Below are 27,671 nucleotides of genomic sequence, written 5' to 3' on the forward strand. Positions count from 1 at the left end.
TGACAGACCTGTACTACATGGATCTTTGAATTATATGTTGCTACCACATTCAGTAAGAATGTATACCAGTCGTTACATTGGCTGTTGACTTAATAGTTCAGCATCTTTCGAGTAGTTTGATGCGTACTTTCCTTTCTTTCATGGCCTGTGGATGCAATGGACCCCTCAGCTTATGAATACATACCAACATCATTCTGACATAAAGTTGGAGTCCTTATATGCTATTATTGTCTACAAAACACCGAACTTTAGTAGCCAGTTCTAGGCGCTTCAGTCTGGAACCGCGCAAATGCTACAGTCGCAGGTTCGAATCGTGCCTCGGGCATGGATGTGTGTGATGTCCTTAGGTTAGCTAGGTTTAAGTAGTTCTAAGTTCTGGGGGACTGATAGATGTTAAGTCCCGCAGTGCTCAGAGCCAAGTAGCCTGTTATTTGTCATTGCCTGTGCTGCTATGTTTACTGTTGCGATCATCAACACATAGAGAAGAAATGATCTGTAATAGTCAGAACTTAGCAGTTTCCTGCTGGTATCTAGCTAAAAGGGTCTAAAGTATCCATTCCAATCACCTCGAAAGGTTTAGTTGCCACTAGAAACCTCTGTAGCAGCGCATGTTGGCGACTTAAATCCTTACAGTGTACTTATGGCACATAGTTTTTCGTGTATTGATCCACATCTTTTTTCTGTGTTGTCCACCAATAATGCATAGCTGTTCTCCAGTCTGTGATTTTGCAGCCCCTGTACATGGATAATACATCTTCACTTGCTTCCTTTAATACTTCCTCCTGAAGAGCAGCAGAGGCTATCACACATGGCCCAAATGTGGTATAGTGTCCCCACACTTAGCGAATAACCAACAATAGGGTTTTCCCACACAGCGAAGTTAGCCAGGGTCAGGCATGAAGCAGGGCCCCCCAGATTTTGGAGCCACAGCTAGTGGTAGCCATCTGATAGGTGGCCTGGTTGGAAGGCACTCACGAAATCCAGTGGCATTCAGACTTTGGTGCAGCAGGTAAGCCTGCTGCTTAATCGAGACACATATAGCAGTGAAACTTCCTAGCAGATTAAAACTGTGTGTTTCATATCATCGCACACTCCGCTGCAGAGTGAAAATCTCATTCTGGAAACATATAGCAGTGACAGATGATGGATTTCAGATTGATGACTGGCGTAGACTTCCTCTCATAGCTAGCAGGTGGTGACTGATACTGCCCTTCTAAAATGGGTTGTATTTATAAGAACTTGACTCATCACTGTTTTGCCAAGGAATCCTTTCCCATCGCGTAAGCCACAACAGAGCTGCAGCACCAATTTGCGTGGCAGTCAGGTTATCAGTGCTGCAGGGACTTCTGTCTATCTGATATTACACATCCAGCTTTGCAGTCAGGACCTGAATGTGTGTCAGCTACTCCAAGGCCTGGACGGCGGTACTTGTGGTATCAGTGTCGTCTGAATGGGTAACACTGCACCCACTTCGACGGCGCTTCGTGGAATGTGCCCCTACATTAATTTGACCACACCAAGTAAGGCTGTTGCGATACAGCAATATTTTGTACAACTTTCTCTCAGTTTGTATCTATGTAAAAAATGATGAAGAAGATCAATAAAGCAGTGCAGTGCAATACAGTAAAATTAACTGTAGACAGTCAATAATATTGCACAGTACGAAGTGTTGCACATTGCTATTGGCAGTCCAGGAGCAGCTTTACTCAAGTCCGTGTGGCCCCTATCAAATAAGACCAGCAGAATTATTGCACGTATACAGAGAAGGAAGACACGAATGGCTACAGGTTTGTTTAACTCATAGGAGAGTATCAAGGCAACGTTTAAACACCTGAACTGACAGATGGTTGAATATAGACGCCAGTTATCACGCGAAAGTCAGCATATAAAGAGTCAAGAATCAGTATTAAGTAAAGAATCTAGCGATATTCTTCACGCTCTACGTATCGTTCTCGTAGGGACCATGAAGACAAAATTAGAGCGCGCACAACATTTTAGTCACTCATTCTTCGCGCGGTCCACGTGCGAATGGAACGAGAAGAAACCCACACCCAGTCTTAATTATGACAATCTACAGCCTGATCTACGCTCTTTTTTATAATGGTAGGTGACGCAGGCTATATGTGAAAATACAACCTTCACTATCTAAAATGTGGAGAAAGCAAGGCGGTTCAGATTGTAACTCTCTTGGGAGAAAGCCAAATCACAGGAGAATGCCAACACAATAACTAAATCTTTGCCCCAGCAGGAAAACAAACACAATACAATATGGCGCCGGTTTGTTTGTTTGTAAATATGTAGGAGGTAGTGAACTGTCATTTCCCAAAGAAACACAATTTTTTGCGAAATCGGCCTTAAATTTGGTATCGTGTTATGGATCTTAAGCTGTCCTCCAAACTAAACGAATACGGAAATTCTTTTAAACGAACATGCCGATTATGTGGTCGCATAGGAAGAAGGTTTACAGATATATTTGCGGAGTTACCTACTGGAAAGAACACCACGTCGGAATTGTCTGAATTGATTCACAGTTGTGTGAAGCTTCAAGTAAGTAACTTATTTAATTTTAATTTTTGTTCTTTTATTGTGAACTATCTATCGTTCTAGACCACATAGGTCCTTTCCTCTAATAGCGTATTATATATGCTGTTTGTGATACTTCTGGCCTATTGATTGACATTGTTTTACCTTGACAAATCCTATATCATTGCGAGATGGCCCTTTTATGAATAAAGATAAATAAAAGCATTAGCATGTGTCCTCTGCTACCTGTTGTAGTTACCATGCCCATTTTTGGTCATTGGCAAGGTATATGTAATTGATTCACGACGAATACAGAAAGCTACTGAAATAGTTTATGGTGTCCTATTGTTATAATTCTTAAGTTGGTTATGTGTGTTCACAGTTAATGTAAAAAATGGCAACATCCTAGGCCTACCTGTTTGCAGTTAACCTCCCAGAACTTGTTACTGTGACGAAGACTATTCACTCATTATGATAACCAATGCTTTTTTGAAGTAATGGTACCGCCAATAACTATCCGTTGAAGGAGGCCTTTCTTATCAAACGTCATTATTTTAGTTATTTAAAATGACCTTGCTTTTGATGTAATGTTTTGTCCTAAATTTTTAAAGTAAATTACTTTGTAGGTTTGTGTGCATTTGCCTGTGATATTGTTTCTAGTTCTGTTTCAAAAGTTGTTCATTAATTTGTGAGACTTTTGTCATTTATTTATGAGTAATATGTAATAACGTCTTTTACTCAGTGATATTTCAATTTTATTGTCTACATCTTGGAATGTAATTTCTGCAGTGAACATCCTCTGTCTTACACTCTCATTATTACAAATTTGGAAGAGTAGGGAAAAAATTTAATTCACACAATTTTTCTTCTCTCTTCCCCCTTTTTTCACATCTTCCATATATCATTTCCTCTTTATTTCTGAATGGTTTGATGTGAAGCACCCTATTGCCTTACATTTAAATAAACTAATCAAAAAGTCAGGCAAAATTACTAACTTAGTTTTCAAGCTTTCTGAGTACATTGTTACATGGAATTATTCAAGGACAGTGCATTGCAGTTAGTATAGAACTCTTATTAAATGAACAATATCAAAGTTATGTAAAGCTAAAAGTAGCACATCTTGCAGAGGCTTCCTGGAAAATCATTGTAAGATAAACTGTGATTATGCAAACACTGTATTGCCCTTGTCTAGACCAAGCCAAGTAAATGCATCAAGACAAATGATATTCATGTCCCCAATGTCAGCACAGTGGAATGTGATATTTATTTCAGATCATTTGTGACTAAATTTAGTAAATTACTCCTAGCAGTAGGTGAAGTCTCAGGACAAGAAATGGACAGTCAAAAGGAGATCTGTGAGACATACTTAGATATGCTTTGCATAATCAAGCAGTTCAGTTTTGCCGAAGAACTGTTGAAGAGATTACAAAAGTCATTATATCGTTGGGGAAGGAAAAATCTTGTGTGGCTTGGCAGGCTTCCCTCCAGTTACCTTTATAATTTGGCAATTATGAGTTATTTAGGAATAAAGGAGATGACTCACTGAAAGGCAGAAGCGCTACATCATCGCTAGGTACACAAACAAAAGGTACCGAGCTTTGCTAGCTTTCAGGATGAAATTCCTTTTTCTAGGTTGTGGCAGAAACATGCACACAAAAACAACATACTCACTCACATGCACACATCTGTTTCCCTACGTCACTCGACTGAGCACAGGCGTGTGAATATTAGTGAGTATGTGTGTCTTTGTGTGCATGTTTCTCCTACAATCAGAAAGAGGAATTTCACCCTGATAGCTAGCAAAGCCCAGTACCTATTGTTTGTGTACCCATCAATAATGCAGCACTTCCGCCTTTTGGTGAGTCAGGCCCTTTATTCCTAAGTAGTTCACAAGTCTCAGTGAGAACTTTCTGTACTTTTTATAATCTGTCAGTGAGTCAAGGTTTATTTCCTGAAAGAGTGATGTATGCCATAGTAACACTCATTTATAAAAGTAGGGATAACCGAGTGACCTCTAATTATAAACCTGTTTCCCTTCTTCCTATGTTCGTAAAACTTTTCTGAGAATGTAGCTTACAACAGAATAATAGATATCTTTCTGACAGTAACAACAACAGCCCAGTTCAGCCTCTGTCCAGGCTTCCAGTTTGAGAAAGAAATATATGACCTCACAAACTCAGTTCTGATAGAACTAAACAAGAAAAATCACACTGGTATCATTTTTTGTGATCTTACCAGACGTTCAGTTGTGTAGATAACAAAAAATTTTACTTGGGAAACTGAGAAGATATGATATTAGAGGCATTCTTCTTCCATGGCTCAATTTTAATGTTAGAAACATTTCTCATCCATGGCATTACTTAGAGGAGCAATCATTTCAAAACTTTAAGCTAAAATGTCTTGTGCCTAGGATGACATTTCACTTAAACTGCTACAGGAATGCAGATGAGGGTCAGTGAAGCCTCTGACACAACTAAAACATCCTTCCTCTGCCATGGAGGATGCCCTGTGCTCTTGAAAATCAATGACATTCTACCAGTGTATAAGAAGGGAATAAAAACCAACACAAAAACTTCAGGCCAATATTGTTAACTTCAGAATTTGGGAAATTACTGGAGAAAGTAATATTAAACCAAGTTGAGGCATATATCATCAAACATGATCTATTCAGTAATCTACAACATGGTTTTAGAAAAGGAAGATCTACTGTAATAGCAGTAGCAACTTTTATACATGAAATATTAAACAAGCTGGATAAAGGAGACAATGTAACAGACATTTTCGTGGATATAAGTAAAACTTTTGATACTGTGAATTGTAGCTATTTGAAAGACAGAAAACAGAGTGTCAAACTCACTTATGAAAGGAATGAACAAGTGCTAACAGCTAAATCAACCTACAGTATACTGCAGTGTGGTGTGCCTCAAGGAAGTATATTAGGGCCTTTTCTGTCCTTTGCGTTAGTGTCGCAATTGAACCCAAAAATTGTAGGTCATAAGCTATGTTGATGACACCTCCACTCTCAGCTGTGGCCATGATATGCAAACTGCTGCCACCAGTAGTGAAATTAGTTACAATATGTATAATGTAACTTAACATACTCAAATAAGCTACTTGAAACTAATGAGAAGACAGTGACAATGCAATTCATGCTTGGCTTTAATCTGAACGTAATGATACCCCATTTGCACTTCCATTGGCACTTAGTTACACGAATGAATACAAATTTCTGGGTACTATTGTTGATGAACACCTGTCATAGAAAGAGCGTATTTGTAATAAAATCAATAAAAATTTGCACCTACTGACATGGGTCTCAGCCTTCCTGGACCATGGTAGCTGAAGGCAAATATATGTTGAATTAATACATCCACATCTTCAGTATGGTACTGAGATATGGCGTGGAGCACCCACAGTCTATACAGGCAGACGTGTTAGACTACAAGTAACAGTGATAGCTAAGGTAAACAAGAGAGAACCTTATAGAGAAATTTTCAGAAACTATAAAATACTTACCATCTACTCTATATGTATCCTGCAGGAAATTATGAATGTAATAAATACTAATGTACATAACAACACATGGGGAAGTGAAAACTTTCACAGGCTGCAGACTGTAGTCCACTTACAGTAGGAACAGTTTTTGTACAACAGTCTGTTCCGTGCATAAGTTTTGGCAAAGAGGGTCAGTTTATTGCAGTAGATAAGCAGGGAATAGCCTGGCTGAGAACAGTAATTACAACATTGGGGATGACCTGGAAGAAAAAGGAGTAGCAACTACAAACACAAACATGAGTTTTGTGGTGGTCCTGCAGTGCCATGACCAACCCTATTGAACACTGAGTTGAGCAGGTTGCTGCTGACTGAAATGAAATCTCATATGAGTGCAGTGCCTACTGCTACACCTATTCAGGTGTAGGCCATGTATAGTTCATCACCACCTTCCAATCACTTTATTACATTACATTAATGTAATGTGCTGTAGTAATATAATTAGGAGATTGTGGTGTACCAGACATGGCCTGCATCTAAATAAGAGAGGGAAAGATAGGTTGGCTGAGATTCTTGCAGATAATATATGGGGGGGGGGGGGCGGGGGGGCAACATCACACATAGCACTATCCCTGTGGTTACTGGCATCAGAGGGGCACCATTTTCAGGTTAGAATCCAGATTCAGGCACCCTGTTTTGAAAGAAGTCAAAGTAACAGAAGAGCCCACAAAATGCTCACGAGTGCACAGGTTAGCTTACTTCATCAAAATATTAGATGGTTGAGTAATAAGGTAGAAGAGCTTCTTGTCGGTTTGTAAAATATGGAGGGCTCAGAGAACATAGACATCCTGTGCCTGTCTGAACACCACATAACCACAGGATTAGATAAGTTACATATAAAAAATGAAACTGTAGCAGCTTACTCATGCAGAATGAATATGAGAAAAGGAGCTGTTACATGTAAGAAGAGAGAAGTTCAAAAATGTTGAGACAAGTAGATTTTATAGTGCTCAGCACACAGAAGTGTGTACTTGTGAATTGATATTAAAAAGTAGTTCACTTTTAATCGTAACTGTGTATGGATCCCCACTGGAAAATTTTGTGCTATATATTAGGTATCTGGGTTTCTTATTGTGCTGTCAGACAGCAGCAACCAGTTAGTAGTCTGTCGCGACTTCAGTTTAGATTTTTAAAATTATCTGAAAACCTTATTTTGATTACACAGTTTGAGGTCAGTAATTAACTTTTCAGTGTGGGTGAATAAAGACAGTAGAGCCCTAATTGATAATGTTTTCTTTGGTGAAGCTCAGAGTAAGAAAATAACTGTTCAGCCAGTGACGGATGCTCTCTCTGATCATGATGCACAGATGGTTAGGATGAATAACATAGTGCCTTACAGTATATATACTTCTCAGTGGAAATCAGTTAGAAGAATTAACGATGACTCCAGGACATATGTTTTTAGGAATAGTTTACAAGAGATGACCTGGGATGAAATTTATAGTGAACAAAATGCTAATGTCAAATTTAACCTATCCCACAATAAGTTCGTGTTAGTATTCGAAAGTAGATTTCCACATAAGCTAATCAGAAAAGGCATTAAACAACCATGTAAAAAACCATGGGTCAATAGAGGGATTAAAGTATATTGTGAACAGAAAATCAAAATGTATCTTGTGGCCAGGACACATAGAGAACCTGCAGTAGTTACACGCTACAAAAATTACAAAGGAAGGTAATTAAAAATTTAAGAAACAGGCATATAATGTCAGAAATAATTAATTCTGACAACAGACTTAAGTCTGTATGGAATGTAGTGAAATGAGAGGCACGATAACCAGCCACAGAACAGGATAACATCAGTATTGAACTGAATGGATGGGCTGTAAATGATGCATCATATGTAGCAAATGCATGTAATAATCATTTCTTAAATTAGTGGAAAGCTAGGGACAAACAGTTCAAGAGAAAAATCACAGCACTATGTTGAAAAAGTAACTTCCATGAAATTGTATCATTCAAAAGACTTGTATCATTCAACAGTGGAAAATCCATGATGGAATGTAACAATATTATGAAAAGAATAGTTGCTACTCACCCTATAGTGGAGATGCTGAGTCACGTGGTGTAAACTAACATACCTAATGCCCATGGCCTTACCGCAATTGAACACTACCTTTCCCAGTGCCCAGTGGATTCCAAATCTACAACCTCCTATCTTGTCACCACAATCAACTATATCCGCACCCGCAATTACATCTCCTTTGAAGGCATTACCTAAAAACAAATCTGGGGTACGGCTATAGGCACTCACATGGCATCATCCTATGTCAACCTATCTGTGGACCATCTAGAGGAATCCTTCCTAAACACCCAGAATCCCAAACCACTCCCCTTGTTCACAGTCAAGAATGATATCTTCACGATCTGGATCGAGGCCAGCCGGTGTGGCTGAGCGGTTCTAGGTGCTTCAGTCTGGAACCGCACTACTGCTGAGGTCGCAGGTTCAAATCCTGCCTCAGGCATGGATGTTGAGCTCAACAAGCCTCAGCCCAACAAGCCACCTAACTCAGTGTTGAGCTCCACATCTGTACCTCCATTCATATCAAACGTACCAACCATCAACAATGCCTCCACTTCGATAACTGCTACCCATTCTGTATCAAGAAGACCCTTCCGTACAGTGTAGCCACCCGTGGCTGTCACTTCTGTGGTGATGAGCGGTCCCTCTCGAAATATACCGAGAACCTTACTGAGGCCATCACAGACCATAAGTACCCTCCCAAGTTTGTACCAAAACAGATCTCCTGCGCCTTATCTCTCCAGTCACCCACCACCTCCCAAAGTCGCACAGTCTGGCCACAGAGGAGCATTTCCCTTGTGACTCAGCACAAGCATCCCCTATCCCATCAAAGCAGGGCTACCTGTGAAACCAGTCATGTGATCTACAAGCTAAGCTGCAACCACTGTGCTGCAGCCTACATGGGCATAACAGCCAACAGGCGTCTATCGTATGAATGGCTACCGATGAACTGTGACCAAGAAACAGCTGAACCACCCCATTGCTGAGCACACCGCCCAACACGACATTTTTCATTTCAGTGCCACCCACACCAGCTTTTCTGAATTGCACAGGTGGGAACTCTCTCTGCAATATATCCTATGTTTCCGTTACCCTCCTGGCCTCACCCTTCATTAGTCATTGTCCTTACCCATCTAGCCACATCCCTGTTCCCATTCCAGCACTACATAGTCATCTTTTCCACCAATGCACCTTCAGTTATTTTCTTCTCTTGTTTTCCACTACCCTTACCCCCCCCCCCCCCTCCATCTAACCTCCCAATTGTTCCACCTAGCTGCTCTTATATCCACCTCATCCCTGTATGCTCCCACAAGCAGCCCTTTACTGCCCTCACCCCTACCCTGCTATCCCTCCCCGCCCCAGCCTCCTCCTTAACCCCACCACCCGGTTTGCATAAGTGTGTGTGTTTGTGTGTGTGTGTGTGTGTGTGTGTGTGTGTGTCTGTCTATGATGAAGGCTCACTTTCTGACAGTCGTTTTTGTTGTTCCTATCTGCAACTCAATATGTATGTATCACCAACGTCTCCTGAACTGAAGAAAATTATACATTCTCTCAAAAATAAAAGCTCATGTGGTTTTGAGGTTGTTTCCAATAGATTACTAAAGATTTGTTCCCATATAATAAGTGGAGTTATATCTGAAATATGCAATACATCATTGACTCAAGACATTTTTTCAGAGAGACTGAACTTTGCTGTTGTTAAATCCCTCTTTAATGAAGGTGATATGAGAGATGTCAATAGCTAGCAAACTGTTTTGCTGCTGACATCATTTTGTCAAATTTTTGAGAATGTTATCTATTGTGGAATAGTATCCAACCCGAGCATCAATAATATCCTCAGCAAATCACCGTTTCGATTTCAAAAGAATTGCTGTACTGTGAATGCCTTTTACACGTTAACTCACCAAATTTTACAAGTGCTGTTTGGTACTTCCTGTCCCCTGTCTAAGGCATTTGACTAAGTGAATCTCAGTATTCTCCTAGATAATTTGAAGTTTTATGGGCTTGGTGGTGTAGCCAACCAATGGATAATGTCGTATTTAACCAAAAGAATGCAGAAAGTTGTACTCAGTAATTCCATTGTAGTCCAGGATATCATCCTGACTGGAGAGAAATCGTGGGAGGTTTCTAAGGCTCAATCTTCACTATTGTTCCCCATGTGTGTAAATGATCTTCTGTCTAATACACAACAAGCAGAATTAGTCCTTGTTGCAGATGACACTAGCATTGTAATCAATCCAAGCATGCATACAGAAGCAAAAGAAATGGTAAACAAAGTTCTTAAAAGTATCAGTGACTGGTTTTCTACAAAAGGTCTCACTCTCAATTTTTAAAAGACACATCATATTGAGTTCTGTATCATTGCCAATCATGGGGGGGGGGGGGGGGGGACAAACCTAGTTGACATATTTTGCGTATTTTCATTAAATAATGTCATATGGAATAATGTTGTGGGGTAACTCTTCTCCAAGAAAGAAAGTCTTCATGGCCCAAAAACTTGCTGTAAGAGTAATGTGTTCTCTCATCATGATCATCTTGGAGACATCTGTTTAAGGTGTTAGGCATTCAGAGTACTGCTTCAGAGTATATTTATTCCCTCAGGAAGTTCACTGTAAACAATCCTCTACAGTTAAACATGAACAATGATGTACATGATTACAATACCAGAAGGTGAAATGAGATTCATTGCTCCACATTAAGGGTGCCTTTAGCACAAAAAGGGATGCACAGTGCTGCAACAAAAATTTTTGGTCACTTAAACAGTGATACGAAATATCTGACAGACAGCAAAGTAAAATTTGCAAACAAACTGAGAAAGTTATTTATGTATTTCAATTGACTGTGCTTATGAACAACAACTGTGGTTGTGGTGCTCACCAGTGCACATTGCAGTCAGCATGATGAGCAGAAGTCTGCTACCCTTTTGATTAACTACTTTATGAGTGACACAAAAAACTGTCTGGCCACCAGAGGACAATAACGACTGGAGAGTTTGAGTGATGACATGTGATCAGCAAACAAACTGCCATATTGACCATGGGGTCTAACCAGTGGAGGTGACACAGCATTCAGCACACTGGACTCATAGTCAGGAGGACAATGGTTCAGACCTGTGTCTGGCAATCCTGATGTGGGTTTTCTGTGATTTCTCTAAATCACTCCAGGCAAACATGGGACAGTTCCATTGATAGGGCACATCTGATATCCTGCCTCTTACATGAAACAATCATGTGTTTGCACTTGGTCCATGATGACCTCAATGTTAATAGCATGTTAATCTCTAAATGTCCTTCCTTCCTGAGGTCTTAAAATTCAGAGGCACCCAGCTGAAATGTGAGATTGCTGAGGTTCAACAACAATATGGAAAGGATAGATTGCTACTCACCACATAGAGGAGGCAGCAGTACCCAGATACAGTGGCCACGTGTGTGTGTATGAATTTGTGTGTGTGTGTGTGTGTGTGTGTGTGTGTGTGTGTGTGTGTGTGTGTGTGTGTGTGTGTATTTTCTATTTCAAAAGAAGTTCAAATGGCTCTGAGCACTATGGGACTCAACTGCTGAGATCATCAGTCCTCTAGAACTTAGAACTACTTAAATCTAACTAACCTAAAGACATCACAAACCGCTCGACCACTCCGGCCGGCTCAAAAGAAGTACATTGTCCGAAAGCTTTATTATTTTAGCAACGTTTTTCATTGTACCTGTATGTCCTGGACTTTCCATTGTTTGATTGCTGAAGTTTAGCATTTTTGTCACATCTCTTTGGGTCCTGATAGATTACTGTACCATTGGCAGGGTGATTAGGGGCTCCACAGACACATGGAAGTTCTTGAGAAATTAGTATTGGCACCCAGGCAAAAGAATACTGGGAGTAGTGGACACTTGGGACTGAGACAATCACTTCAAGCCACAGGGCATATTCTGGAGTTCAGCACAACCATAATAAGTAAGGGCACAACTGTGACAGCTTGGTATCAGTAATTTATTTGTCAAAGGAGCATTTTACAAAGATAATAGCATCCATCAGCTTAATACAAGGAAAATGTAAGTTGTATATAGAGACATGGGGATATAAAAACATTAAATGAGTGGACAGCTGGATAGGTGGTTGACTGTTGCCTTGTTGGAGGAGCTATCCCTGCATTTACTTCAAGTGATTTAGTGAAATCTAAGTTAGGGTGGCTGGACAGAGCATGAGAGACTGTCTCCTCAAATCTGAGGCCAGTGTGATAACAAATACTTTACCTCAATCACTTATATAAAACATAGAACTCTTCTAGGTAGTTAGTTATTTTCAACTTCTGTGGAACATATTCCACAGTAAATTGTAATGATGTGGAATTAGTCATTTTACATTCACATCACAAAGTAATTTGTAAATATGGCTCACTCTGAAAATTTATGCCCTGTTCTTTTTTTATTTTATTTATTATTTGAAATATATAAATGTGAGTTAGTAATTCCTATCCACCATCTTTTACATATTACAGTATTAGAAATTCTTGTACAGGAAATAAGGATTTGTCAAGGAGAAACTTTTTCAATTTGTTTTCAAATTTTACTTTGCTGTCTGTCATACATTGTATATCCCTGGCAAATGATCAAAAACTTAAGTTGTGGCATTGTGCACTCCTTTTTGCACTAAAGACAACCATGATGTGGAGTAATGATTGTAATTTTTTTAATGATCTTTTAATTATGTATCTCATTGTTCATTTTGAACTGCAGTGGATTATTTACAGTAAACTTCATGAGAGAATAGATATACTGTGAAGCAGTAGTCAGAATGCCCAACTCCTTAAACATATGTCTACTAGATGATTGTGGATGAGCACCATATATTATTATTACACTATGTTTTTGATCTATGGAGACTTTCTTTCTTTAAGATGAGTTTTACCAGAATATTATTCCAAATGACATTATTGAATGAAAATATGCAAAATATGTCAACTTACTGATTTGTCTCTCCCCAACATTTGCAGTGATTCTGAGTGCAAATGTGGCTCAACTAAGTTGGTTTAGGAGTTCCCAAATGTGCTTTTTCCAGTTTAAATTCTCATCAATGTGGATATCCAAGAATTTTGAAGTTTCCCCCCTATTTATTACTTCCTCGCCATGTGTAGTACCCCTAGAAATGCAGAATTGAATAACTTGCATCTTTTTAAAATTTAGAGTGAGACTATTAGCAGAAAAACAGTCAGTCATACTTTTAAGAACATTGTTTACCATTTCTTTTGTTTCTGTAATTTTGCTAAGGATTGATTACAGCACTAGTGTTATTTGCAAAAAGGACTAATTCTGCTTGTTGTGTATTAGAAGATCATTTACATATATAAGGAACAATAATGGGCCTCAGATTGAGAACCCCATATGTGATTTCTCCCTAGTCAGAATTATGTCCTCAGACTATACTGGTTGAATTACTAAGTACAACATAATGCATTCTTTTGGTTAGATAAGACATTATCCATTGGTTGGCTGTATCATCATCCCATAAAACTTCAATTTATCTAGGAGAGTATTATGATTCACACAGATGACTGCCTTAGATAGCGCGCAGAAACTACCAGCCAGCACTATTTTATTATTTAATGCTTGTATAATTTTGCAAGTGAATATGCAAATGGCATGTTGGAATGTTGTTAGAAGGGAGACAGGAAAAGTAACCATAGGGGTAGATAGTGTTACTATTAAGGAGAAAGAGACCATATTAACCCACTGTACACGTGTAGCTAATGTATTTAACAACAATCTCTTAAGTGTAGGTGAAAACATTGGTGAGAATAGTTCAAAAGAAAAATCCAAGCAGTATATGGAAGAGTCAGTTTTGAGAAATCTTAGTCAGATTAAGTTTTGAGAAATCTTAGATTAATTTTTACCCATCAACCTCATGTGAAATAAGGAAAATCATTAAATATTTGAAAAATAAATGTTCTGTTGGAGTAGATGACATCTCTAACAAGATATTAAATCAATTTGGAGCCATTACAGCTAATGTTCCAAGTCACATATGTAATGCATCACTAACTCAGGATATTTTCCCAGACAGGTTAAAATACATCATTGTCAACCCTCTCTACAGAAAATGGGCACCACAGATGTCAATAATTACCGGCCAGGTTCCTTGCTTACAGCATTTTCAAAAATTGTCGCAAAAGTAATCTACTCAAGAATGTAGCATCTCAACAGTAATGGGATACTTAGTAATCACAGTTCGGATTTCAAAAATGCTGGCCCACTGAGACAGCAATATACACCTTCATTGCCCACATAATTTAGACTTTAAATGGTAAAATGTCACCAATAGGGATTTTCTGCGGCTTATCCAAAGTATTTGATTGTGTGAATCATGAAATCATGTTACAGAAATTACAATTGTATGGTATAAATGGAACAGCATTTGAATGATTTAACTCATATTTGTAGAACAGGAAGCAAAATGTTTCTTTAAATGGTTTAAGTGATTTAAGGAAGTTTGCCACTTCATCTAACTGAGGTGAAATTACATTAGGTGTTGCACAGGGTTCGATCATGGTCCCCTTCTTTTCTTGACATATGTGAACGACCTCCCTTCTTATCTGAAACAAGAAGCTACACTGACACTGTTTGCTGATGATTCAAGCATCATTATTAATCCAGTAAAAGGAACTCCAATGGAAAATGATACAAATAACGTCTTTGGATAAGTTATTAATTGGTTTTCTGTGAATGGGCTTGCTCTGGACTTTGAAAACACACAGTATATCCAATTTTCTGCTGCAAGGAGTACAATTTTTCAATAGATATTACACATCAAGAGAAGTCAGTATCCAGGGTAGAGCATACTAAGTTTTTAGGTGTACGTATAGATGAGAATCTTAATTGGAAACTAATATTTTGGATCTCCTAAAGTGACTATGTTCAGCAACTTTTCCAGACAAAATAATTGCCATTTTGAGGATATAGAAATTAGTAAGCTAACATACTTTGCATACTTTCACTCTCTGATGTCATATTTTGGGGTAACTCAACACGTAGGCAAAAAGTATTCACTGCTTAAAAGAAAGTGGTTAGAATAATGTGTAGGGCTCATAGTCGCATATGCTGTAGGCATCTGTTTAAAGGGTTAGGAATTCTTACAACAACCTCACAGTACATTTACTCAGTAATGATTTTTTTCTCAACAACATGGATCAGTTTAAAAACAGCAGTGACATTTATGATTATAGTACCAGAAGAAAGAAAGACTTACACTATCCTCTACTTAACAATACAAGAGAAGGAAGGTTGCCACTCATCATATAGTGGAGACGCTGAGTTGCGATAGGCACAGTAAAAAGATTCACACAATCATAGCTTTCGGCCATTAAGGCCTTTGTCACCAGTAGACACACATACACACACGCACACACTCACTCACGCAAGTGCAACTTGTACACACGTCTGCAGTCTCAGAGAGCTGCAACTACACAACAGTAATAGTTTCAAAAATATATTTAAATCATATCTCCGTGACAACTCCTTCCATACCACAGATGAATTCTTGAATAGGATTAAATAAATCTATAGGTATAATATATGCATTTTGTGCCATTTAAGGGAATAGGGTAGGTAATGAAAGTTTTAAGCTTTTTTTTAAGAAAAAAAGAAAAAAAATACCTTGATTCATGTGTGCGTTTCATATGCACTTGACACATTCCACATCATAACATTTACTGTGAGATTGATCAATGGATCACGTAACTTAACTAACTAGCATTCTCAGTAGAGCAACTCATCTGAAATGCAGTGCGTGATTTGTTGAGGGTATTATTGTTGCTCAAGTGGGACACTAATTGTAGAATACACCAGAAATTGAAACAGGTCAGTAGTTAGTAAGATCTCTCCTATCACTTAAATATGGGTTTCACAATGACATATTCCAGTCTCTCTGGAAAAATACCTCGAACTACTGATGCATTCATTACACATCTCAAGTTGGACTAGGTTTATGGGAACAAATCTTTAGTGCTCTATTGGGAACACCATCAAAATCAGATGAGCTTTTATTTTTGAGAGAATATATAATTTTCTTAATTTCAGAAGGAGAAGTTGGTGATATATTCATTTGATTGAATGTTATGAAAGTTACTTTTTCAGTATACTGCTGTGGTTTTTCTCTGAAACTGTTTGTTCCTATATTTTCTGCTGTGTTTGAGAAATGATTATTAAAAGTATTAGCTACAAGTGACTCAGTTCAGTAATTATGTTATCCTTTTCTGTGGCTGGTTGTCCTTTCTCTCATTTCATTACTGTCCATATAGCCTTAAGTCTGTTGTTGGAATTACTGATTTCTGGCATTGTGTGTATGTTCCTTGATTTTTTAATGCCATTTCTTAGTAATTTCAAGTAATTTTTATAGTGTGCAACTAATGCAGGCTATCTACTTCTTTTTTCCAGCCGATACATTTCCCTTTTTCTTTCACAATATACTTTAATCCCTGTACTGATCCATGGTTTTTTACGTGGCAGTTTAATGTCATTTCTTATTAGCTTTTATAGAAAGCTATTTTCAAATGACGATGTGAATTTATCTTGGGATAGGTTAAGTTTCACATTAGCATTTGGTTAATTATAAATTTCATCCCAGTTCATCTATTGTAAACTAATCTTAAAAACTTTTGTCCTGAAGTTGTTAATTATTCTAACTGATTTCCACAGAAGAGTGTCAATACTGTAAGTTGGTAACTTATTTATCCTAACTATCCAAGCATTATGATCAGAGGGAGCATTTGTTACTGTTTAAATAGTTATTTCTTGTTCTGAGCTTCACCAAACAAAACATTATCAATTTGGGTGCTACTGTCTTTATCCACCCATGTTGGAAAGTTAATCACTGATATCAAATTGTAGAATCCAGATAAGGTTTCCAGATAATTTTTCCTATGAGAATCCTTGAAAAAATTTACATTGAAGTCATGACAGACTATTAACTGCTTGCTGCTGTCTGACAGATAGCATGGTAAGGAATCCAGATTCCTCATAAACATTTCAAAATTTCCCAGTGGAGACTATATAAAGTTACAATTAAAAGTGAACTATTTTTCTGTATTAGTTCACAAGCACACAATGCTCTCTGTTGGTCAATACAAAATCTGCTAGTCTCAATGATACTGAACTTGTGCCCTGTATTAATGTATGTAACAACTCCTTTTCCCATATTATTTCTCCATGAGTAAGCTGCTAGAGTGTAATCTTTTATATGTAACTTGTATTTTCCAAACAGACAAGAAACTAGCTTTACAACATAAAAAATTAGGCATTGCTCATTTAAATTACAGTAATAACATATAAACATAATTATGAACTATTCTTTTAGTCTTTTCACACTTTCTACTGCACACAACCCCATTTACCTGGAGCTGAAACATAAGTAGTAAGCACTTGCAATCCCATTTTTTTAAATTTATTGGCAACTACTCAGAATTCTGTAAGTAATCTTTAACTGTGTGGTATGTTTTATTTAGGACTTTGACTGCCTTTTTAAATAGGTTTATTGAGTTATTTCTATTATTTCACTGGGCAGTTTAATATTAAGTTATAATCTCTGACAGAAAGTGCTGTTTATAGATTTTTGACTTTTTTTCATAACAAACGTAAGAAGAAATTGACTCTTCTTACATTAAAGAACTTCTTCACTAGACTGTGATGTCCTGAAATATGCCGTTAAATGAGGTACACTCCACATTATTCTCCCCATATCATCCACAGTAGCTGAATTTTTAACCCCTCCACCCTACACTCCCATACCCCACTAAAAAATCTCTGCAGCATCCTGCTCATCAGACCTTACCCTCCTTCTGCATAAATATCTTGCCTTACAATTCATATGCCTGTCTCTGTAAGACTTTCAGAGGCATGCTCTCACTACTCAGTACACCAGCTCTCTCACTGGAAAGCCTTCTCCACAAATGGACATACCACTTGCAAAACAACTCGTACCTTGTACCAAAGTGTGTGTAACCACCATCCAAGCTTTTCCATTGGTAATAGTGGTTACTATTGTTTGCCTTCCTCGTCTCCAGGTCCCTGCTACTTCCATTTATAGATGCCAGTGTTGGTATGTATAAAAGGAGATGAACAATTCCTCAGAACACAAAGGCATGGGAAAATGGTTTATTGAAGAAGGACATTTTCAATTTTCTTATGAATCCTTGTCCTGTCTGAGTTTGTTCCCAGTCATTTATAGCCTTGTTATGTTTCTCTTATTATATTACATTTATCATTTCTCTCTATGTAGGTGGTCACGTATAAAATATTTTTGTAATTGTAGGAGAAAGTTAGTAAAGACATTTTGTTAAAAGATCTCACCACAAAGAAAACCGCCTTTGTTTTAATGATTGCCAGCCCAACTTGTGTATCATATATGTGACAAACTCTTATTTATTTCGTGATAATACAAAATGAGCTACCCTTCTTTGAACTCTTTTGATGACCAGTCTCAATTCTATCTGGTAAGGGTCGCATATTGTGGAGCAGTGCTCAAGAAGAGGATGCACAGAAGTAATTTTATTTACACATCAAGTTCTGTAGTACCAAATTGAGGAGCAAATTTCCAAGGTCATGGAACATGTCAGTACATGAAATTATAACATAAATGTAATAACAGATAAAAATAAAATGTTTATGAAGTAGTATATGCACTCTCTTTAATAGTTATATGTTGCACCTTCTAAGCGTTCTGCCAATAAAACACAGTCTTCAGTTTGCCTCCCCCGTAACATTTTCTTCGTGATCATTCCAGTTCAAGTTATTGGTCATTGTAATCCCTGGATATTTAGTTGAATTAACTGCATTTAGATTTGTGTGATTTATCATGTAACCAAAATACTTAGTTTCTGTTGTTCCAATTTACTATCTTTTTTCCATTCTGATTTTCTTTATAATAGATAATTTCTCTCTCTCTCTCTCTCTCTAGTTTTTATTGCATCACAATTTTTTCCACATTCATGGCAAGCAGTTGTAATACATTGCCAATCTTTGTAACTGCAGGTCTCACTCAACTTCCATGTTCCACCATGTTCCAGGATGTATCCTTTTACGTTGAAGACAAGTATTCTTAAGTTATTTTTGGCAGCAAACTGACATAACTTAGCTACATTGTCATTATTTCCATCATCTAATGTTTATCTCCCTGACACTTCTCATTCTTTTCATTGAGTGTGGTATTAAAGTCTCCATACTAACATTAGATTTAATTTTCATACTTTACTACTGACGACGTCAGGGTCCTTATAAAGTTGTTCTTTTATTCTTACTTTTGTTTCCTCTGTTATTTGCTGTTATTATTGCTATATTCCTAAGTCTACTTTTTATTCTCAGCTTATTAAAGTCTCCATTTTCACATTTCCATTACAGAAGGCCTTTCCTAATCAATTTTACTAATAGGAATCCTGTTCCAGACTGTCCTGTTCTTCTTTCATTTCCACTATTTCCTTTCAGACTAAGCTGATGCAATAGCTCCATACTTAACAATCATATATAACTGCTTGCTTGTCGAAAGATCCGACCCAAAGACTGGAAAGTTGAACAACTCGATATTAGAGTAATCCACTGAATTACACACCAATATCACGGAACATCGATATGTAGCAGGATTTTGGAACATACGCTGCACTCGAACATTATGAATCACCTCAAAGGAAACGATTTATTGACAAAAAGCCAACGTGGATACAGACAATATCATTCTTGTGAAACACAACAAGCACTTTATTCTCATGAAGTTATGAGTGTTATCGACAGGGTATGTCAAATTGATTCCATATTTTTAGATTTCCAGAAGGCATTTGACACCATTCCTCACAAGCAACTTCTAATTAAATTGCGTGCCTGTGAATTATTGTCTCAGTTATTTGAATGGATTCATAATTTCCTGTCTGAAAGGTCACAGTTCATAGTACCTGATGGAAAGTCACTGAGTAAACCGGAAGTAATATCTGTCATTCCCCAAGGAAGTGGTATAGGCGCTCTGTTGTCTCTGATCTACATGAACAGCTCAGGAGACAATCTGAGAAACCTTCCTCTTATTATTGTTTGCAGATGATGCAGTCATTTACCGTCTTGTGAAGTCATCAGATTATCAAAACAAACTGCAGAATGATTTAGACAAGATATCTGTATGGTGTAAAAAGTGGCAGGTGACTCTAAATAATGAAAAGTGTGAAGTCACCCACATGAATACTAATAGATAACTGCCCTTAGGGACATGGGTGACAAGAATGGGAAGAAAGCCAGTGTGCATTCCATGTGCCTACTGGGTACAGTCATTCCAGACATGGGACGGGTCCTTCCGAATGTCATGAAGAGCCCAGGGTGCAGCCAGCTGTATGTGGTGGCTCATGTCAGTAACAATGATGTGTGTTGCTTTGGATTGGAAGAGATTCTCTCTGGTTTCGAGCAGCTATCTGATATGGTAAAAGCTGCCAGTCTCACTTGCAGGATGAAAGCAGAGCTGACCACTTGCAGTATAATTGACCGGACCAAGGCAGATCTCTGGTACAGAGTCAAGTCTGAATCAGAGACTCAGATGGTGGTGGGGGTTCCTTACATGCAGGAAGTGGCTAAGCAGGTAGCAGGGTTTGTGGCACCGACTGGGTATTTTAGGTTAGAAGGTCTCAGGGAAACACCGAAGGGCTTCAGTTCAATGGTTGCAGGTCGAACACAGGGAGAATGTAATCTAGAGACCACTGGTAAAACAGTTGTAAACTGTCACACCTGTGTTGGGAAAGAACCAGAGCTCCAAGCGCTAATAGAAAGACTGATGCTCAAACCAATATAGGCACTGAAAGCTGGGTAAAGCCAGAAATAACTTCACCCGAAATATTTGCAAAGAACCTAACGGTGTTCGCGAAGGATATGTTACATTCAGTTGGTGGTGGCATGTTTGTTGCTGTTAGAACCAGTTTATCTTGTAGTAGAACTGAAGTATATAGTTCCTGTGTATTAGTGAGGGTAGAGGTCATTCTTCGCAACTAGAATAAAATAACAATTGGATCCTTTTACTGACATCCCCACTCAGATGATACAATTGCTGGAAGGTTCAAAGAAAATTTGATTCTAATTTCAAACACTTAGCCAATGGATACAGTTATAGTTTGTGTTGACTTCAATTTACCCTTGACGTGTTGGTGAAAATACATATTTAAATCTGGAGGTACGCATAAAACATCATCCAAAATCATGCTAAATGCATTCTCTGAAAATTATTTCAAGCAGTTAGTTCATGAGCACACTTGAATAATAAATGGTTGTGAAAACCCACTTGACCTCTTAGCAACAATAATCCTGAGCTAATAATGAGCATCAAAATGGATGCAGGGATTAGTGAACACACGTTTGTCATAGAGAGATTGATTACCATAACTAAAAAATCCACCAAAAATAAAAGAAAAATATAACTATTCATAAAAGCAGATAAAAATTCACCGACAGCTTCTTGAGAGACAATCTCCACGCCTTCGAAATTAACAGCCTAAGTGTTGACCAGATGTGGCTTGAATTCAGAGAAATAGTCTCAACAGCAACTGAGAGATAAGTTAACAAATGATGGAGCTGATCCACCATGGTACACAAAACACATCAGAACACAATTGCAGAAACAACAAAAAAGGCATACCAATTTTAAATGAACACAAAATACCCAAAATTGGCAACCTTTTATAGAAGCTCAAAATTTAGCACAGACTTCAATACAATATGCTTGTTATATTTTCCACAATGAAACTTTCTCTCGAAACCTGGCAGAAAATCCAGAGAGATTATGGCCATATGTAAAGTATGCTAGCAGCAAGACAAAATCAGTGCCTTCTCTGTGCGATAGCAATGGCAATACTATTGATGACAATGCTGCCAAATCAGAGTTACTAAACCCAGCCTTCCATAATTCCTTCACCAAAGAAGACGACATAAATATTCCAAAATTCGAATCGAGAACAGCTGCCAAAATGAGTAAAATAGTAGTAGATATTCTCAGAGTAGTGGAGCAACTTAAATCACTTAATAAAAGCAAATGCAGTCCACATTGCATACCAATTAGATTCCTTTCAGATCATGCTAATGCAATAGCTCCATACTTAACGATCAAATACAATCACTTGTTCAATGAAAGATCCATACCCAAGACTTGAAAGTGCCACAGATCACAACAATTTACAAGAAAGGCAGTAGGAGTAATCCACTGAATTACAGGCCCTTATCGTTAATGTCAATATGTAGCAGAATTTTGGAACATATATTGTGTTTAAACATTATGAATTACCTCAAAGAGAACTGTCTATTGACACTAGGTCAACACAGATTTAGAAAGTTTTCTGTTGTGAAACACAACTAGATTTTTACTCACATGAAGTGTTGAGTGCTATTGACATGGGTTTTCAAATTAATTAACTTTTCTAGATTTCCAGAAGGCTTTTGACACTTACCTCACAAGTGGTTTGGAGTCAGATTGCGTGATTACAGAATATCCTCTCAGTCATGCAACTAGATTCATGATTTCCTATCATAGAGGTCACAGTTCGTAGTAACTGATGGAAAGTCATTGAGTAAAACAGAAGTGCTTTCTGGCATTCCTTATAGGCCCTCTGCTGTTCCTTATCTATATAAACAATTTGGGAGACAATCTCAGCTGCTGTCTGAGGTTGTTTGCAGATGGTACTGCCATTTATCATCTAGTAACAAGTTGCAAAATGATTTAGAATAGATATCTGTATGGTGCGAAAATTATCAGTTGACCCTAATTAATGAAAAGTGTGAGGTCATCCTCTTGAGTGCTAAAAGGAATCCCTTAAACTTTGATTACCTGATAAATCAGTCAAATCTAAAGGCCATAAATTCAAGCAAATACCTGGGAATTACAAGCATGAACAACTTAAATAGGAAAGAATATATAGAAAATGATGTGGGGAATACTAGATGGGGTTAACAGAGTACACTGAGAAAGTTCAAGAAATAGGGTAGAGAGTGTCATGGGCATGATAAGGATTTGGGATGGACATCATTAAAGCAAAGGCATTTCTTGTCGTGGTGGGATCTTCTCATGAAATTTAAATCACCAACTTTCTCCTCCGGACGTGAAAATATGTTGTTGATAGTGACCTATATAGGGAGAAACACTCTTCATAATAAAAAAAGGGTAAAATAGAGCTCGCACAGGAAGATATAGGTGTTGAGTTTTGCTGTGTGCTGTGTGAAAGTGGAATAATAGAGAATTATTGTGAACGTGGTTTGATGAAACCTCTGCCAGGCACTTAAATGTGATTTGTAGAGTAGCCATGTAGATGTAGATGTAAGTTACACAAATCTCAACACTGCAAATCCAACTAAATACTCAGGGATTAAATTTATGAATAAATTAAATTGGAATGATCACGTAGTTAATGTTGTGTGGAAAGCATACCAAAGACTGCATTCTGTTGGCAGAACACTCAGAAAATGTAACAGGTCTACTAAAGAGACTGCTTGCACTATGCTTTTGCACCCTCTTCTGGAGTATTGGTTTGCGGTGTAGGATCTACACAAGACATATTGACGGAGGAAATCATGAAACTTCAAAGAAGGGCAGCTCGTTGTGTATTATCCTGTGCCACATATAAGATACATGAATTGGGGTGACAGTCATTAAAATAAAGGCTTTTTCTACAGCAGCATCTTCTCATGAAGTTTCAATCACGAACTTCCTCCTCAGAGTGTGAAAAGATTTTGCTGGCTCCCACCTACAAAGGAAGAAATGATCATCATAATAAAATAAGAGAAATCAGAGCTCTTACAAGAAGATTTTAGAGTTCATTATTCCTGTGTGCTGTTCAAGAGTGGAACGGTAGAGAAGTAGATTAAAGATGGTTTATGAATCCTGTGCCAGGCACTTAATTGTGAATTATGGAGTAATCGTGTAAATGTAGGTAGATGTAGATGTATGCAATAGAGATACTGTATAACATCCATCTGTTCTTACTGTTGCAACCTCACTTATCACAGAGCTACAATATAATACCAATACTTCACAATTCCTTCCACTCTTCCTTCCCGTTTCCCATTTTTTCTTTTAATATTTTATTTATATCAAGCTGCTATTGCCAAATCTTTTATCTTTTCTTCTTGCCAAGATCATGTTTTCTATATCCTGATGCTATGATTGTAATTCCATAATGTTATATATAAAAACAAAGATGAGGTGATTACCGAACGAAAGCGCTGGCAGGTCGATAGACACACAAACAAACACAAACATACACACAAAATTCAAGCTTTCGCAACAAACTGTTGCCTCATCAGGAAAGAGGGAAGGAGAGGGGAAGACGAAAGGAAGTGGGTTTTAAGGGAGAGGGTAAGGAGTCATTCCAATCCCGGGAGCGGAAAGACTTACCTTAGGGGGAAAAAAGGACAGGTATACACTCGCACACACGCACATATCCATCCACACATACAGACACAAGCCATAATGTTATTTTTTTATTGTGGAGGATCTGGATTTGTTGTAGGGTTTACAGTCCTGTGAAGGTTGACTTACTACATCTGTTGATTTCTCCATGCTATAGACTGTGGCATATTCATTGTGTGACTCCTCTGTCCAGCTTGAGTGGCTGTACCTGTAGCTACACTATTGCCACCATAGTCCCAGCTTCATGGGAATGCCCAAATCCTCCTCTTCTGTGATGAAAGAGCTGTTGATAAGATGATGTCTCATAGAAGGAGCATAATAGTTTCATTGTGCAAGGGGTAGCCAAAAAAACTGGAATTGTTTTTAACACCTATATATTTTCAAATTGTTTACAAAACAACCTTATCTCCATCAAAATACTCTGCATTACAACTAATACATTTGTCCTGCCAGTGCTTCCACTATTCGAGACATTTTTTGTAGTTAACTTTTGAAATGACTGACAGCTCCTCCCTCATTTTTTTCTTGACTTCTTCAATGTTGTCAAATTGGTGTTCTTTCATGCCCCTTTTCATGCATAGAAATACATAAAAGTTGCAGGAAGCCAGGTCAGGTGAGTAAAGTGCATGGGGCAGCGGAAACGTGCCATTTTTAGCAAAAACTAACAGAGACGACCGTGTGTGCGGGTGCGTTGTTGTGGTGGAAGAACCAGTCTACTGTCTGCCACATATTGGGTCTGAACCGAGCTCCAAGATAACTCACTAATCTCTTATGATTGATCAGGTGTTGATCGACAGTCTGTGAGCACAAGTGCTCAAATTTTTTCAATATTTTCATCAATTTGGGTAGTTGATGGACGTCCAGAATGATTTTTATCATCAGTCGACATGGTGCCATTTTTAAATTGAGCAAACCATTTGTACACTTGAGTTTTTCCTGTAGCATCATCTTGCTAAGCTGTTTACAACATTAAAACAGTTTTAGCAGCATTTTTATCAAACAGATAAGACTCTTTCACAGCCCCACATTGTTCACTTAAACTTGCCATCATAAAAACAAAACAAGAACAAAACATTGTTAGCAAACACAGTCACTGCAGATGAACAGAACAAGCCAGGTTGACAATGCAGGTGGCACTGAACTGGCAATGAGTTGAGCTACACACGCCTAGTGTCAGAAATGTGTACTATACAAGCTCTATTAAACAGTACTCACCAATTATTTCCATTGCCCTCTTCTACTTATTTAATGTCCTACTAAGTCTACATCTACATCTACATCCACACTCTGCAAACCACTGTGAGGTGCATGACAGAGGGTATATCCCATTGTGCCAGTCATTAGGGTTGCTTCCTGTTCCATTCACTATTGAGCACAGGAAGAATGATTGTTCCCTCTATGTGCACAGTAATTATTCTAATCTTATCTTCACGATCCAAGTGTGAGCAATACATAATGGGTTTTATTATATCCCCAGAGTAATCATTTAAAGCCAGTTCTTGAAACTTTGTTCATAGAGTTTCTCAGGATAGTTTACATCTGTTGTCAAGAGTCTGCCATTTCAGTTCCTTCATTATCTCTGTGACACTCTCCCGTGGATTAAACAAACCAGTTACCTGTCGTGCTGCACTTCTCTGTATACATTCAATATCCCCTGTTAGTCCTTTGTGGTACAGGTTCCACACACTTGAGCAATATTCTAAGATGGGTCGCATGAGTGATTTGTAAGCAATCTCTTGCACTTTCCCAGTATTCTACCAATACCCATGACTGAATCTATGCGTTCATTCTATTTCATATCCCTACAAAGTGTTACACCCAGGTGTTTGTATGAGTTGGTTGATTCCAGCAGTGCCTCATTGATATTATAGCTATAGGATACCACATTTTTTCATTTTGTAAAGTGCACAATTTTACATTTGTGAACATGTCGAGCAAGTAAGTACACATTGTTTGTGTTGCAGCTAAATATTGTAGAATCTACTAATTCTGGAAAAAAACTATGTAATTTTAATTTTGTTTTCTCCTTTACTTCACAGGTGAAAGAAAACGATGGCTTCCCTAAAAAGCTCTGCGGAGACTGCATGAAAAAATTATTTTCTTGGCAACAATTTTATATAAAATGCTGTGACACACAAAGAAAATTAGAAAAGAATTTCACTGACAGAATCAAGAGACTGAGTGAAAATAATGCAGAGAATTCAGATAATAAGGAAAATTTGTGTACTGAGTTAGAATTTCATTCTGAGAGAATTAACTCCTCAAATGAATCAAAGGAACCAAAGAAGAATACTTGTGGACCTAAGAAACAAAGTTCAAACAAAAAATATTCAGCTGGGTCAAGAAAAGCTAAACGGCAAAAATGCAAGACTAAGTATCATAAAATATCATCTAGTTGCAGGGTTGTTGGTGCAGCTATTTCAGATTCTGGCCACACAAAAAGTGCCACTGAATGTGTTGGTGCAAGTGGTGTAGTACAGATTAGGACAGATGATAAGCAAAATATTATAGAATCAGCTGAAGATAAGGGTTGCACTGAGGATTTAAGAAGTACTCCTCTGAAAGAGGATGGTTATGAAAAAGAAAGTGAGAAAAATGTGGGCAATACTGAAGCCATGGAAGTATCATTCTCAGGAGTGCCAGGAGATCCTGTTGATTCATTAAACAGGGAAAAAGATGATGTCTCCTCAGAGGAACTAGAAATTCGCTCAGCTGATCAATGCAGTGCACAGGGCCAGAGTGATCCAAGCAGATTTGCTAGTGATGAAGAAGAAATCAAGACACAAATCTCTGATAAAAGTAATTCTGAAAATAACAGTAATGATCCATTATCAAAAAAATCAAAAGTAAATGAGAAGAGTATCTACCATTGTCATATATGTGAGAGAAACATTTTGCACAAGTATAGATATGATTTGCATATGGCCATGCATGATCATAAACGTGAATATAAATGTGATAAATGTTCCAAAAAATTGAGAAGCAAGTGCTCCTTAAGGTAGGAACTGTGCACGTTTAAAACTTTTTATGGAATTCAAAATAGATGAAACTTATATGTTTTCATAGCATTCTATTAGCTTTGTGTCTGCCATGTGCACACGGTGGAAACAGTTATTGCTTCCATAACTGACTCCATTGCAGGTATAAAATTAAATAAAAATAAATAAATGGAAGA

General features: G+C 37.8%; 1 protein-coding gene across 1 annotated transcript in view; it reads left to right on the plus strand.

The window, feature by feature from the left end:
- The first annotated feature begins 2,373 nt into the window (after positions 1-2,373).
- Positions 2,374-27,671, plus strand: part of LOC126456083 (zinc finger protein 37-like) — a 77,016-nt gene continuing 51,718 nt past the window's right edge. The window contains exons 1-2 of the mRNA XM_050091842.1: positions 2,374-2,547; positions 26,536-27,494. Of these exons, the coding sequence (XP_049947799.1) occupies positions 2,374-2,547; positions 26,536-27,494 (1,133 nt within the window). The remainder of the gene's footprint in view (positions 2,548-26,535; positions 27,495-27,671) is intronic.

This window comes from Schistocerca serialis, chromosome 1, assembly GCF_023864345.2.
Source record: "Schistocerca serialis cubense isolate TAMUIC-IGC-003099 chromosome 1, iqSchSeri2.2, whole genome shotgun sequence".
NCBI lineage: Eukaryota > Metazoa > Arthropoda > Insecta > Orthoptera > Acrididae > Schistocerca > Schistocerca serialis.